This window comes from Haliotis rubra, unplaced genomic scaffold, assembly GCF_003918875.1.
Source record: "Haliotis rubra isolate DU_JTF1 unplaced genomic scaffold, ASM391887v1 Scf881, whole genome shotgun sequence".
NCBI classification, from domain to species: domain Eukaryota; kingdom Metazoa; phylum Mollusca; class Gastropoda; order Lepetellida; family Haliotidae; genus Haliotis; species Haliotis rubra.
The window spans coordinates 291,072-304,192 of record NW_025767614.1 but is presented as its reverse complement, the minus strand read 5'-3'; the positions used below and the strand labels follow the sequence as shown (position 1 = coordinate 304,192).

Below are 13,121 nucleotides of genomic sequence, written 5' to 3'. Positions count from 1 at the left end.
CAACTCACAAACTACGATCAATTAAAATGGAGAATGGTGTATTACCCTACTCCACACAATAAGAGTTCTTCCCGATACCTTTTGAGAAGGTCCGCCGATGTTTCTCGATGTCCCGCCGAAGGTAACCGAAGAACTGATCAGCGAGCTTCACCAGCCGCTTCAGCTGCTGGGTGGGGAAGAGGCGGAGGGGTGGGATGACGTCCTCAAGGACACCGCTGCCGAACTCGTGCAAGAAGGCGTCAAGTCCAGATATCATGTCGTTAAAATACGTGTCGCCAATGTCACATCTGGAAGGGCAAGATGGTGTCTTTAGGTGTCGCATTTAGTTTGGTCGTTAGTTTTGTTACTACAGAAACTGTAGCAAAAGATGTTATATTTGGGATTATATTTTCTCAGTAAAGTGACCCGTGAAGATCCAGGTTAGAATTGATCTTCAGCAACCCATACTTGTCTAAAGAGGTGACTAACGGGATCGGGTGGTCAGGCTCGCTGACTTGGTTGACACGTGTCATCGTTTCTCATTTGGGTTGACCAATGCTCATGCCGTTTATCACTGGATTGTCTGGTCCAGACTGGATTATTTAGCTGGAACATTGGTGAGTGCGGCGTAAAACTAAACTCACTCACTCCCTCACTCAGTAAAGTACCGATTCTAGCACTTTGGTTAGGTTGAGTCCCATCCGGGATTCGAACCCACACTGTCAGAGTGAGGCATCTGAACGCCAGCACACAAAGTCACCCGTCTAAGCCACTCGGCTAGAATCGACACTTGACTGAGAAAGTGTAACCCCAAATATAACATACATATACAATTTAAAGATTTCCTTGCATCATAATAATGTACTTACGTTTCATTAAAACACATATTGTTGATGATGTTGAAGGCAACGAGGGATATAATGTTGTGGGGGTTGAAGGCTCCCCTTGTTGTTTCATCAGGTCGATTCCTTTACTGAGGGATCGCTCCAGACCAGCCTCAAGTCTGCTTCCCGTCATGTAATATCTGAAACAGTTTAGTACTTCAGCGTTAAATGTTCGTATACAACAGGCAAGGTACAATAACACTGTCAAAATTACCGTTTCGTCGAGTAACCAATCAACATAATACTGTCTAAAATATCAGTTGAATACATGTATGATTTTCTTCAAGACAAAATGCCAACTGAAACGTCAAGAAAGGCGCGCTTTATTGTGCCTGTTCGTTTTTTGGCTGTGATTTGTAAATTCTTAACAGATCCATATATTTTCTTAGACCTTTAACTTTTCAATTCTCTTTCACCGCAAATATTGATAGGAAAACAAAGACAATAACATGAGGTGAGGTGAGGTGAAATTGGGTTTTACGTCGTAATTATGAATATTTCGCTCATATGACGTCCATACGTGTGTATGTGTATGTGTGGCTGCTTGCACTAGCCCAGACTTGAGCTGGTTTTATAGTGCTAGCCCACTGAGATACCATGCCACAGTGAAGCATGAATACCCCACTCAGACACATTATACTGACTCCGAGCCGACCAGTTCTTGCTGTACCCATTAATGCCGAGCGCCTGGCAGGGACCAACAAGTACCATATTTTAACGTCTTTTGGTATGACGCGGTCGGGAATCGAACCCGCGACCTTCCGCTCTCCGGGCGTACGCTCTAACCACTACACCACGGAGGCGGTCCACACTAACATGAACAGATATAAGCAGCTCATCATTTCAGATTTGGCATAAACCTCTGAAGCGTAGAGAAAACATATGCTGTATGTTACCTTTGATATTATCTATCTTACACATAGTTTCAATGCAAGAATGCAGACAGAAGAGGACAAAGAAGTAATACGTCATTTGTAGGGCTAAGCAATATAACCGGCTTAGACATGAAAACGATACATATTGCGATACGCTGATCGAAAATCGGTATTTTGACTTGCATTCGGAAAACTTCGTAACACTCGGAAATCTTCGGATATTTCCTTGTTTCATTTGTGCCAAATATTATTCACATTTCTCTTTTATCGTGATTAAAAGTTGTTATTAAAGCTTAATCAAGCATAGTGATTTTGCTGTGTTTTTGCTATATAAATCAAGCATTAACTCGATTTTAAGTAGTTTTTTGTTTAAACATACATCATACAATATATTGCAATTCATATCGCAATACATGCTTTCGCATCGCAATATATCGCAATATGAAAATTCTTTGCAATACCCACCCCTAGTCATTTGAAATGGTTTACTTACCTTAAGGCTTTCGTGGCCAATTTTCTGTGTAGTTTCCACGTGGGACTGTATTGTCCTAACATAATGTTCCTTCCCCCATCGCTTATTAGCAAGGCTGAACACAAAACACGATTCCAAATTATAGTTCGTGGTGAAGTTGTACAGTGTCCATATATCGCGTCATTGTCGTGTGCCTCAAGCGTGAATCACTTTCGTTTTATGACGGGCATGGTGACAAACCAAGGATTATAATCAGAAAGAGTTATGGGTTCGAATCCACTATCATTGGATCCTGGTGCGCAAAGGGACAATAACTAACGACTTGACCATAATGTTGATGAACTTATCAATTGCATCGTTATAGAAATGTACCAATGCAATTACATTTTTGGTCACCTGACCAGGTGAACGAACGTGTATTGCTGGCTTGCTTATTCAGGCCTACCAAAGAAAACTTTCCCACTGTGCTGAAAAACGCAGAAGGCCCACATTAATCGTGGAAATAGTAACATAAACACATTACCTCGCTACTGAAACAGTAATAACGGCAACGAAAAACCATGAAAGTGCAACATTTTTATATCAGTGAACTTTGACCTCTACTGCGCATGCGCATTACGATCCGGGCGTCTTTCCAAATTCTGAGCAGCCGTGAATCGCCTCGCGTAGAAAAAGTATTAAATATGTCGAAATAATTGCTGTCAATCGTTTCATACGAATGAATCGTAAACTAAACAAGTGTGCACACAAGTGATATATGATAAATGCCAAATAACACAACAGAAATACTTAAAAAGGAATGTAACTTTTGTCCAAGCTGGAAAATGTCAACATGTGGTCGAGACTTCCTCTTCCATGTGCGCATGCGCAAAATCGAAGTTGCGGATATTGATGTTATTGTTAACGCCGCACTCAGCAATATTCAGATCAATTCTAAAAAGAGACCGGCATTTAATGGGGAACATTCCTCAGTTATCTCCCTTTAACACTTCGCCAACAGATGGCGCCAATCACTACGGTCCTAAGTGTAGTTGCGTTATGTTAACAATCTTTAAAAATAATTTTAGAATCTTCAAGCTGAAAATATTACTGACACGAGTAGGACTGTGGTCTCCCAGCGAAGTCGGCCTGTCGTTTTACTAGCGCCTCCATTACGACCTCTATACTGTTCAAGGACACCATTCGTTCAGGACCTACAAACACAGGTGCAATATATCAGCTTATCAGTATCTTAAGTAGTATCTAGCAGTATATCACCCCTGGAGCAAGTCTTCGCCATGGCAGGGGTAACAAGCAGTATATTTTATCCAAATATCAACATGATCAAGTGAGTGAGTGACTGAGTGAGTATGGTTTTACGCCGCTTTGAGCAATATTCCAGCAATATCACGGCGGGGAACACCAGAAATGGGCTTCACACATTGTACCCATGTAGGGAATCGAACCCGGGTCTTCGGCGTGATGAGCCAACACTTTAATCACTCGGCTACTGTGTTCCACTATTTAGCGGCGGTCTGTACATAAACGAGTCTGGACCAGACAATCCACGGATCAACAGCATGAGCACCGATCTACCGAACTGGGAGCCTATGACATGTGTCAACCCAGTCAGCGAGCCTGACCGCCTGATCTCATTAGTCGCCTCTTACGACATGAAAACCAATTCTAACCCAGATCGATGGGTCGATATCAATTTGTGATATTCCGATAATATGATAATATAAAACATGATATCATACTCGTATGAAACATGATATCGTTGTGCAAAACATGCCAAACGATTTATTAATATGTATTATGACGAGCCTTATTGTACCAAATTAAAGGTACCATAGTATACTATGAAACATTTTAACATAATTAAGCATCAAGCCATTTATAAGATGTCAACACATACATGTATGTCAAGTTTATTTAGGTAGGCTTTTCGAAATGGTACGGAACAAATTAAAGAAACATTTTCACACGTATCCTGTGCTTGTTATTCACAAATCAATGTTTAGTGAGTTCGACTTACCCATGTGGAACATAATTATTGGCCCATACTTAGTCTTCCAGTCGTTTAGCTTCTCATACATGGTCGTGTTCTGGAAATCTATGATATAAAACATGTGTAAGCACGGATCATTTAGTCAGCACCTTGCTCTTTCAATAAAAATGACATTTTGTTTCAGCCAAACCCTGTTGTGTCGAAGTTGGTGGGACCTACGCAAATACTTCGAGTTATGGACCAGTTCGAAACAAACGAATGTTCGACACAACGGTGTTCGACAGTACATGACAATATACAGTGAAAGTTATAAAGTACGAAATCGATGCAGTGAGAAAGACAAAAATCAACACAAATAGTCCAAGAATTTTAGCTCACCTAACAGGTTCCCCAGTAAAGGCCAGCCACGCGGCCCTGGGGGTAGCTTGTACCTCTTCTTGGTTACCAGATAGACCGCCACCCCGGCGACAGTTCCGACCAGAACGGCCCGGCCCGCGAGGCTTCTTGGTAGCCATTCCTCACACCGCTTGACCAGGTGAAGAAGATGGTCCGAGTAGGGCAGTCTCTGCAGCAACTCCACGTCCAGCATGGTCCACCTGTGGCCAGGCGAAATAATATAACCAGATTTGTCATGTAAGTGGGTGAATGTTGATTTAAGCCGCATCAACAATATTATCAACTAATCCCCGACCCCGACCAACACAGGGGCTACTGGTCGGTGTTCACCAGACTGATTGATTCATTGATTGATTGTTGTATAACGCCGCACTCAGCGATATTCCAGCTATATGGCGGCGGTCTGTAAATAAGCGAGTCTGAACCAGACAATCCAGTGATCAACATCATGAGCATCGATTAATGTCAACCAAGTCAGTGAGCCTGACCACCCGTTCCGGTTAGTCGCTTCTTACGACAAGCATGGGGTGCTGATGATCAATTCTAACCCGGATCTTCACGGGTGTCCACCAGAACACACCTACAGCAAACAAGAATGAATACATGGCAATGGTGTGTGTATATAAGAGTAGGTCATCGTATTTCAACTACAGGTGCAATATTGTTGTGCAATACAGAACTGTCGATATATCAGTTGTAACGAGATAATTGATAGTCACTGATTTGCCAACGGTGGTCCCAGCCTGAAACCTCTTGACACGTGTTATCTGACCCAGTTTAGTCCTTGACCTTGGCATTTACGTCTACCTTTGACGAATTGTAACCCGGACCTCAGCCATATTGTGACTAGAACAAATCCTACAATGATAGAAAACATAAACAGTAAACAGTGACGTATATATGACAGACAGACAGACAGACATTAAAACAAACTATATATATGTATATCCCTAAACAGAATGCCCGAATGATACTGATATAAATATATAAAACCCGTACAAGCACATATGAAATGCATAGCCGGAATTGTCATTGGGCAAAAAAGGTTAAATGGCCACCAAGTTGATGCATGTTCTGTGCATGTTTTGATGCATGTTCTGTGCATGTTTTGATGCATGTTCTGTGCATGTTTTGATGCATGTTCTGTGCATGTTTTGATGCATGTTCTGTGTATGTTTTGATGCATGTTCTGTGCATGTTTTGATGCATGTTCTATGTATGTTTTGATGCATGTTCTGTGTATGTTTTGATGCATGTATTGTGTATGTTTTGATGCATGTTCTGTGGATGTTTTGATGCATGTTCTGTGTGTGTTTAGATGAATGTTCTGTGCATGTTTTGATGCATGTTCTGTGTATGTTTTGATGCATGTTCTGTGCATGTTTTGATGCATGTTCTGTGCACGTTTTGATGCATGTTCTGTGCATGTTTTGATGCATGTTCTGTGGATGTTTTGATGCATGTTCTGTGCATGTTTTGATGCATGTTCTGTGGATGTTTTGATGCATGTTCTATGTATGTTTTGATGCATGTTCTGTGTATGTTTTGATGCATGTTCTGTGCATGTTTTGATGCATGTTCTGTGTATGTTTTGATGCATGTTCTGTGCATGTTTTGATGCATGTTCTGTGCATGTTTTGATGCATGTTCTGTGTATGTTTTGATGCATGTTCTGTGCATGGTTTGATGCATGTTCTGTGCATGTTTTGATGCATGTTCTGTGGATGTTTTGATGCATGTTCTGTGGATGTTTTGATGCATGTATTGTGTATGTTTTGATGCATGTTCTGTGTATGTTTTGATGCATGTTCTGTGTATGTTTTGATGCATGTTCTGTGCATGTTTTGATGCATGTTCTGTGCATGTTTTGATGCATGTTCTGTGTATGTTTTGATGCATGTTCTGTGCATGTTTTGATGCATGTTCTGTGCATGTTTTGATGCAGGTTCAGTGTATGTTCTGATGCATGTTCTGTGCATGTTTTGATGCATGTTCTGTGCATGTTTTGATGCATGTTCTGTGGATGTTTTGATGCATGTTCTATGTATGTTTTGATGCATGTTCTATGCATGTTTTGATGCATGTTCTGTGCATGTTTTGATGCATATTCTGTGCATGTTTTGATGCATGTTCTGTGTATGTTTTGATGCATGTTCTGTGCATGTTTTGATGCATGTTCTGTGCATGTTTTGATGCATGTTCTGTGTATGTTTTGATGCATGTTCTGTGCATGTTTTGATGCATGTTCTGTGCATGTTTTGATGCATGTTCTGTGGATGTTTTGATGCATGTTCTATGTATGTTTTGATGCATGTTCTGTGTATGTTTTGATGCATGTATTGTGTATGTTTTGATGCATGTTCTGTGCATGTTTTGATGCATGTTCTGTGCATGTTTTGATGCATGTTCTGTGCATGTTTTGATGCATGTTCTGTGCATGTTTTGATGCATGTTCTGTGTATGTTTTGATGCATGTTCTGTGCATGTTTTGATGCATGTTCTGTGCATGTTTTGATGCATGTTCTGTGCATGTTTTGATGCATGTTCTGTGCATGTTTTGATGCATGTTCTGTGTATGTTTTGATGCATGTTCTGTGGATGTTTTGATGCATGTTCTGTGTATGTTTTGATGCATGTTCTGTGCATGTTTTGATGCATGTTCTGTGCATGTTTTGATGCATGTTCTGTGCATGTTTTGATGCATGTTCTGTGCATGTTTTGATGCATGTTCTGTGCATGTTTTGATGCATGTTCTGTGCATGTTTTGATGCATGTTCTGTGCATGTTTTGATGCATGTTCTGTGCATGTTTTGATGCATGTTCTGTGCATGTTTTGATGCATGTTCTGTGTGTGTTTTGATGCATGTTCTGTGCATGTTTTGATGCATGTTCTGTGCATGTTCTGTGCATTTTGATGCATGTTCTGTGCATGTTTTGATGCATGTTCTGTGTGTGTTTTGATGCATGTTCTGTGCATGTTTTGATGCATGTTCTGTGCATGTTTTGATGCATGTTCTGTGCATGTTTTGATGCATGTTCTGTGTGCATGTTTTGATGCATGTTCTGTGTGTGTTTTGATGCATGTTCTGTGCATGTTTTGATGCATGTTCTGTGCATGTTTTGATGCATGTTCTGTGCATGTTTTGATGCATATTCTGTGTATGTTTTGATGCATGTTCTGTGCATGTTTTGATGCATGTTCTGTGCATGTTTTGATGCATGTTCTGTGCATGTTTTGATGCATGTTCTGTGGATGTTTTGATGCATGTTCTGTGTATGTTTTGATGCATGTTCTGTGTATGTTTTGATGCATGTTCTGTGCATGTTTTGATGCATGTTCTGTGTATGTTTTGATGCATGTTCTGTGCATGTTTTGATGCATGTTCTGTGCATGTTTTGATGCATGTTCTGTGTATGTTTTGATGCATGTTCTGTGCATGGTTTGATGCATGTTCTGTGCATGTTTTGATGCATGTTCTGTGGATGTTTTGATGCATGTTCTGTGGATGTTTTGATGCATGTATTGTGTATGTTTTGATGCATGTTCTGTGTATGTTTTGATGCATGTATTGTGTATGTTTAGATGAATGTTCTGTGGATGTTTTGATGCATGTTCTGTGCATGTTTTGATGCATGTTCTGTGTATGTTTTGATGCATGTTCTGTGCATGTTTTGATGCATGTTCTGTGCATGTTTTGATGCATGTTCTGTGCATGTTTTGATGCATTTTCTGTGCATGTTTTGATGCATGTTCTGTGCATGTTTTGATGCATGTTCTGTGGATGTTTTGATGCATGTTCTATGTATGTTTTGATGCATGTTCTATGCATGTTTTGATGCATGTTCTGTGCATGTTTTGATGCATGTTCTGTGCATGTTTTGATGCATGTTCTGTGTATGTTTTGATGCATGTTCTGTGCATGTTTTGATGCATGTTCTGTGTATGTTTCACATGCATGTTCTGTGTGTATGTTTTGATGCATGTTCTGTGCATGTTTTGATGCATGTTCTGTGCATGTTTTGATGCATGTTCTGTGTTCTGCGTTTTGATGCATGTTCTGTGTATGTTTTGATGCATGTTCTGTGTATGTTTTGATGCATGTTCTGTGCATGTTTTGATGCATGTTCTGTGCATGTTTTGATGCATGTTCTGTGCATGTTTTGATGCATGTTCTGTGCATGTTTTGATGCATGTTCTGTGCATGTTTTGATGCATGTTCTGTGCATGTTTTGATGCATGTTCTGTGCATGTTTTGATGCATGTTCTGTGTATGTTTTGATGCATGTTCTGTGCATGTTTTGATGCATGTTCTGTGTATGTTTTGATGCATGTTCTGTGCATGTTTTGATGCATGTTCTGTGTATGTTTGATGCATGTTCTGTGTGTGTTTTGATGCATGTTCTGTGCATGTTTGATGCATGTTCTGTGCATGTTTTGATGCATGTTCTGTGCATGTTTTGATGCATGTTCTGTGCATGTTTTGATGCATGTTCTGTGCATGTTTTGATGCATGTTCTGTGCATGTTTTGATGCATGTTCTGTGGATGTTTTGATGCATGTTCTGTGCATGTTTTGATGCATGTTCTGTGTGTGTTTTGATGAATGTTCTGTGCATGTTTTGATGCATGTTCTGTGCATGTTTTGATGCATGTTCTGTGGATGTTTTGATGCATGTTCTGTGTGTGTTTTGATGCATGTTCTGTGCATGTTTTGATGTTCATGTTCTGTGCATGTTTTGATGCATGTTCTGTGCATGTTTTGATGCATGTTCTGTGGATGTTTTGATGCATGTTCTGTGTGTGTTTTGATGCATGTTCTGTGCATGTTTTGATGCATGTTCTGTGCATGTTTTGATGCATGTTCTGTGCATGTTTTGATGCATGTTCTGTGTGTGTTTTGATGCATGTTCTGTGCATGTTTGATGCATGTTCTGTGCATGTTTTGATGCATGTTCTGTGTTTTTGATGCATGTTCTGTGTGTGTTTTGATGAATGTTCTGTGCATGTTTTGATGCATGTTCTGTGGATGTTTTGATGCATGTTCTGTGGATGTTTTGATGCATGTTCTGTGTGTGTTTTGATGCATGTTCTGTGCATGTTTTGATGCATGTTCTGTGCATGTTTTGATGCATGTTCTGTGCATGTTTTGATGCATGTTCTGTGGATGTTTTGATGCATGTTCTGTGTGTGTTTTGATGCATGTTCTGTGCATGTTTTGATGCATGTTCTGTGCATGTTTTGATGCATGTTCTGTGCATGTTTTGATGCATGTTCTGTGCATGTTTTGATGCATGTTCTGTGCATGTTTTGATGCATGTTCTGTGCATGTTTTGATGCATGTTCTGTGCATGTTTTGATGCATGTTCTGTGCATGTTTTGATGCATGTTCTGTGCATGTTTTGATGCATGTTCTGTGTGTGTTTTGATGCATGTTCTGTGCATGTTTTGATGCATGTTCTGTGTATGTTTTGATGCATGTTCTGTGTATGTTTTGATGCATGTTCTGTGCATGTTTTTGATGCATGTTCTGTGTATGTTTTGATGCATGTTCTGTGCATGTTTTGATGCATGTTCTGTGTATGTTTTGATGCATGTTCTGTGCATGTTTTGATGCATGTTCTGTGCATGTTTTGATGCATGTTCTGTGCATGTTTTGATGCATGTTCTGTGCATGTTTTGATGCATGTTCTGTGTGTGTTTTGATGCATGTTCTGTGCATGTTTTGATGCATGTTCTGTGCATGTTTTGATGCATGTTCTGTGCATGTTTTGATGCATGTTCTGTGTACGTTTTGATGCATGTTCTGTATATGTTTTGATGCATGTTTTGAGCGTTTAATGTCAAACATAGAACAGTTTATAATGGGTGTTTTCAGTTATCGAAGCGAAGTCTTTTATGGACTCTGGTGCAACGATACCCCGCAGAACGTGCACGCGAGACATTGGAAACCCTTGTGAACACCCTTTGGGTGCTGCCAGGATACAAGTTACAAATATGTCCAACTCCATCGTAACTTCCATGACAAGAACTGCCGTTCTGATAATTTATTACATGCAATCATTTCCTTGTCAAGAATTAAATGGTACCTCAGTTTATTACTTTAAGGGATCGTTCATAACGTAAGGCTGGGGGGTGGGGGGTGGGCAGTGTGATGGTTCTTATGGAGAAGCATGTACAATGTGAATACTGACCCCCTAAAATATATGTGCAAAGTGACACCCACTCTACCTGCAAGTCATGTATAAAATCAATTACCCCCCTTCCCATACTTTTTTAATATTTGAATGGTCTTAATTGCTGACCCCAGTACATGTGTAAAATATTGATGACCCCCCCCACCCCCGCCCCGCACACACCCAACGAACACCTACCCCTTAATAATCAACATAACCCCTCCTAGCCATTAATTATGAACGGTCCCAAGAATAAGGATGAGATGAGACTGATCATTCTCTGGCGTTGACGTATAATATGTTAAACCTGTACATGACAAGGGTGAGTGAGGTAGTTAATTATTACGCCGCTTTTACATACATTCCAGCAATATCACAGGGTGGACACCAGAAATAGGTTTCACACATTGTACCTACCTGTGATCACTGATCTTCAGTAACCCATGCCATAAGAGGCAACTAACGGGATCGGGTGGTCTGACTCACTGACTTGGTTGACACATGTCATCGCATCCCAATTGCGTAGATTGATGCCCATATTGTTGATCACTGAATTGTCTGGACCAGACTCGATTATTTACAGACCGCCGCCATACAGCTGGAATATTGCTGAGTGCGGCGTAAAATTAAACTCACTCACTTCGGCGTTACGAGCGAACGCTTTAACCACCAGGCTACCCTACTGCCCCTCCACAGCAAATACATCTCCCACATAAATCATCCTGTAACGCATTCGGTGTAAGCACACGGTAGTTGTCTGTCGCGGCAACCAACACATATGTACGGCGGCTCAATGTTGCATACACAGTTCGCTTGCACCAACAGCAGGAAATAGACTGATGTTAGGCCTAAAGACCATTACAAAGCATTGACTCACATCAACGGTTGATCAATATGTTTCTGCACAGTACCTTACTAAGGTGCTCTGTCGGTTCTATCTGCATGAATACCGTGCAATGGATACCGACAACACTGTATCATCTTGACCCACTGCTGGATAGTTGAGGCTCTAGACGGGGAGGAATACCATGCACTATGCTATCTTGACTTGTATAATTTGGTGACTATTCTTTTAATATTATGTTTTGTGGTTTGGGGGCAAATCAAGCTTTTCAATGTCTTGGAGAGTTCCAGGGCATAATCTACATTACCATGCTTCATATATTATATTATTTCATGTGTTACAGGAATCCTGTTATCTAGTAATCACGTCCGATATTTCTTTAGATACAGTTAAAATATATTAACTGAGTTCAAAATAAAATACGCAAGTTACACATTACATTATACAGTTTTGTTTGATTGTTGTTTAACGCCGCACTCAGCAATATATTTCACTTGGAATGAGGGTACAATCTGCTGTTTCTGCGGCTAAATTAGATCTCGAAAATATAGCACAAACTATGCTTTTCTCTCTCCACCATGGCAGTTAGTACGACCCAAGGTGGACCTAACATTAGCTTAACTGAATAAGTCCGATACAAACATATCCAACATATTTACCAGCAGCAATATAATGGATTAATAAACATTTATGACACTTTCAAATATATCTTCACAGATGGTTAGAGCGTCCGCCCGAGGAGCGGAAGGTCGCGGGTTCGATCCCCGACCGCGTCATACCAAAAGACGTTAAAATATGGTACTTGTTGGTCCCTGCCTGGCGCTCGGCATTAATGGCTACAACAAGGACTGGTCTGCTCGGAGTCAGTATAATGTGTCTGAGTGGGGTATTCATGCTTCACTGTGGTTTGGTATCTCAGTGGGCTAGCACTATAAAACCAGCTTAAGTCTGGGCTAGTACAAGCAGCCGCACATACACACGCATGCACGTCGTCATATGAGCGAAATATTCTCAAGCACGACGTAAAACCCAATTTCACCTCACCTCACCTCACCTTCACCGATGGATCTAAGGATGCTGGCACAGCTGAAAGTGCCACTGTCATTGGTACCAAAACAACATTTTCAAAATTACCAATTGACAGCTCCATTCTGACGGTACAAGCTACTGCCATATTAACATCTCTAAAATATAGACATAACAAGTCTAAATATACACAGGTAATCATATTTTCATATTCTCCCTCGTGTATCCAGGCAATTAAAACATGTCATCTAAACATCCAATTGAGATTATATTGTTTAATTCCAATACATCATTTTTAGTTGGTTACCCAGCCATGTTGGAATTTCTGGTAACACGGTGGCCGATGCTGTAGCACTCAACACACCTTTGACACCACTTCCCATCCCCCACACAGACTAAAACCCATTATTAATTAAATATAAAGATCGAATACAAGAGAAGTGGGACACCCAAGTAGGTATCAATGAGCTTCATGAATTTAA

General features: G+C 40.5%; 1 protein-coding gene across 4 annotated transcripts; it reads right to left on the bottom strand.

Annotated features, from left to right (window-relative positions):
• Positions 1 to 83: 83 nt before the first annotated feature.
• Positions 84 to 11,764, bottom strand: LOC124263440 (cytochrome P450 83A1-like). Of its 4 annotated transcripts, none has more exons than XM_046698086.1 (8): positions 11,681 to 11,764; positions 5,316 to 5,454; positions 4,579 to 4,796; positions 4,228 to 4,305; positions 3,305 to 3,403; positions 2,232 to 2,325; positions 849 to 1,003; positions 84 to 287 (listed from the first exon to the last, which is right to left on the bottom strand). In XM_046698086.1, the coding sequence occupies exons 3-8, from the start codon at positions 4,787 to 4,789 to the stop codon at positions 253 to 255; spliced, it is 672 nt and encodes a 223-aa protein (XP_046554042.1). In that variant the 5' UTR covers positions 4,790 to 4,796; positions 5,316 to 5,454; positions 11,681 to 11,764; the 3' UTR covers positions 84 to 252. The 4 variants fall into 4 exon arrangements, with proteins under 4 accessions (XP_046554042.1, XP_046554043.1, XP_046554041.1 ...); XM_046698087.1 differs by having other exon boundaries at positions 11,647 to 11,713; XM_046698085.1 differs by lacking the exon at positions 5,316 to 5,454.
• Positions 11,765 to 13,121: the final 1,357 nt, after the last annotated feature.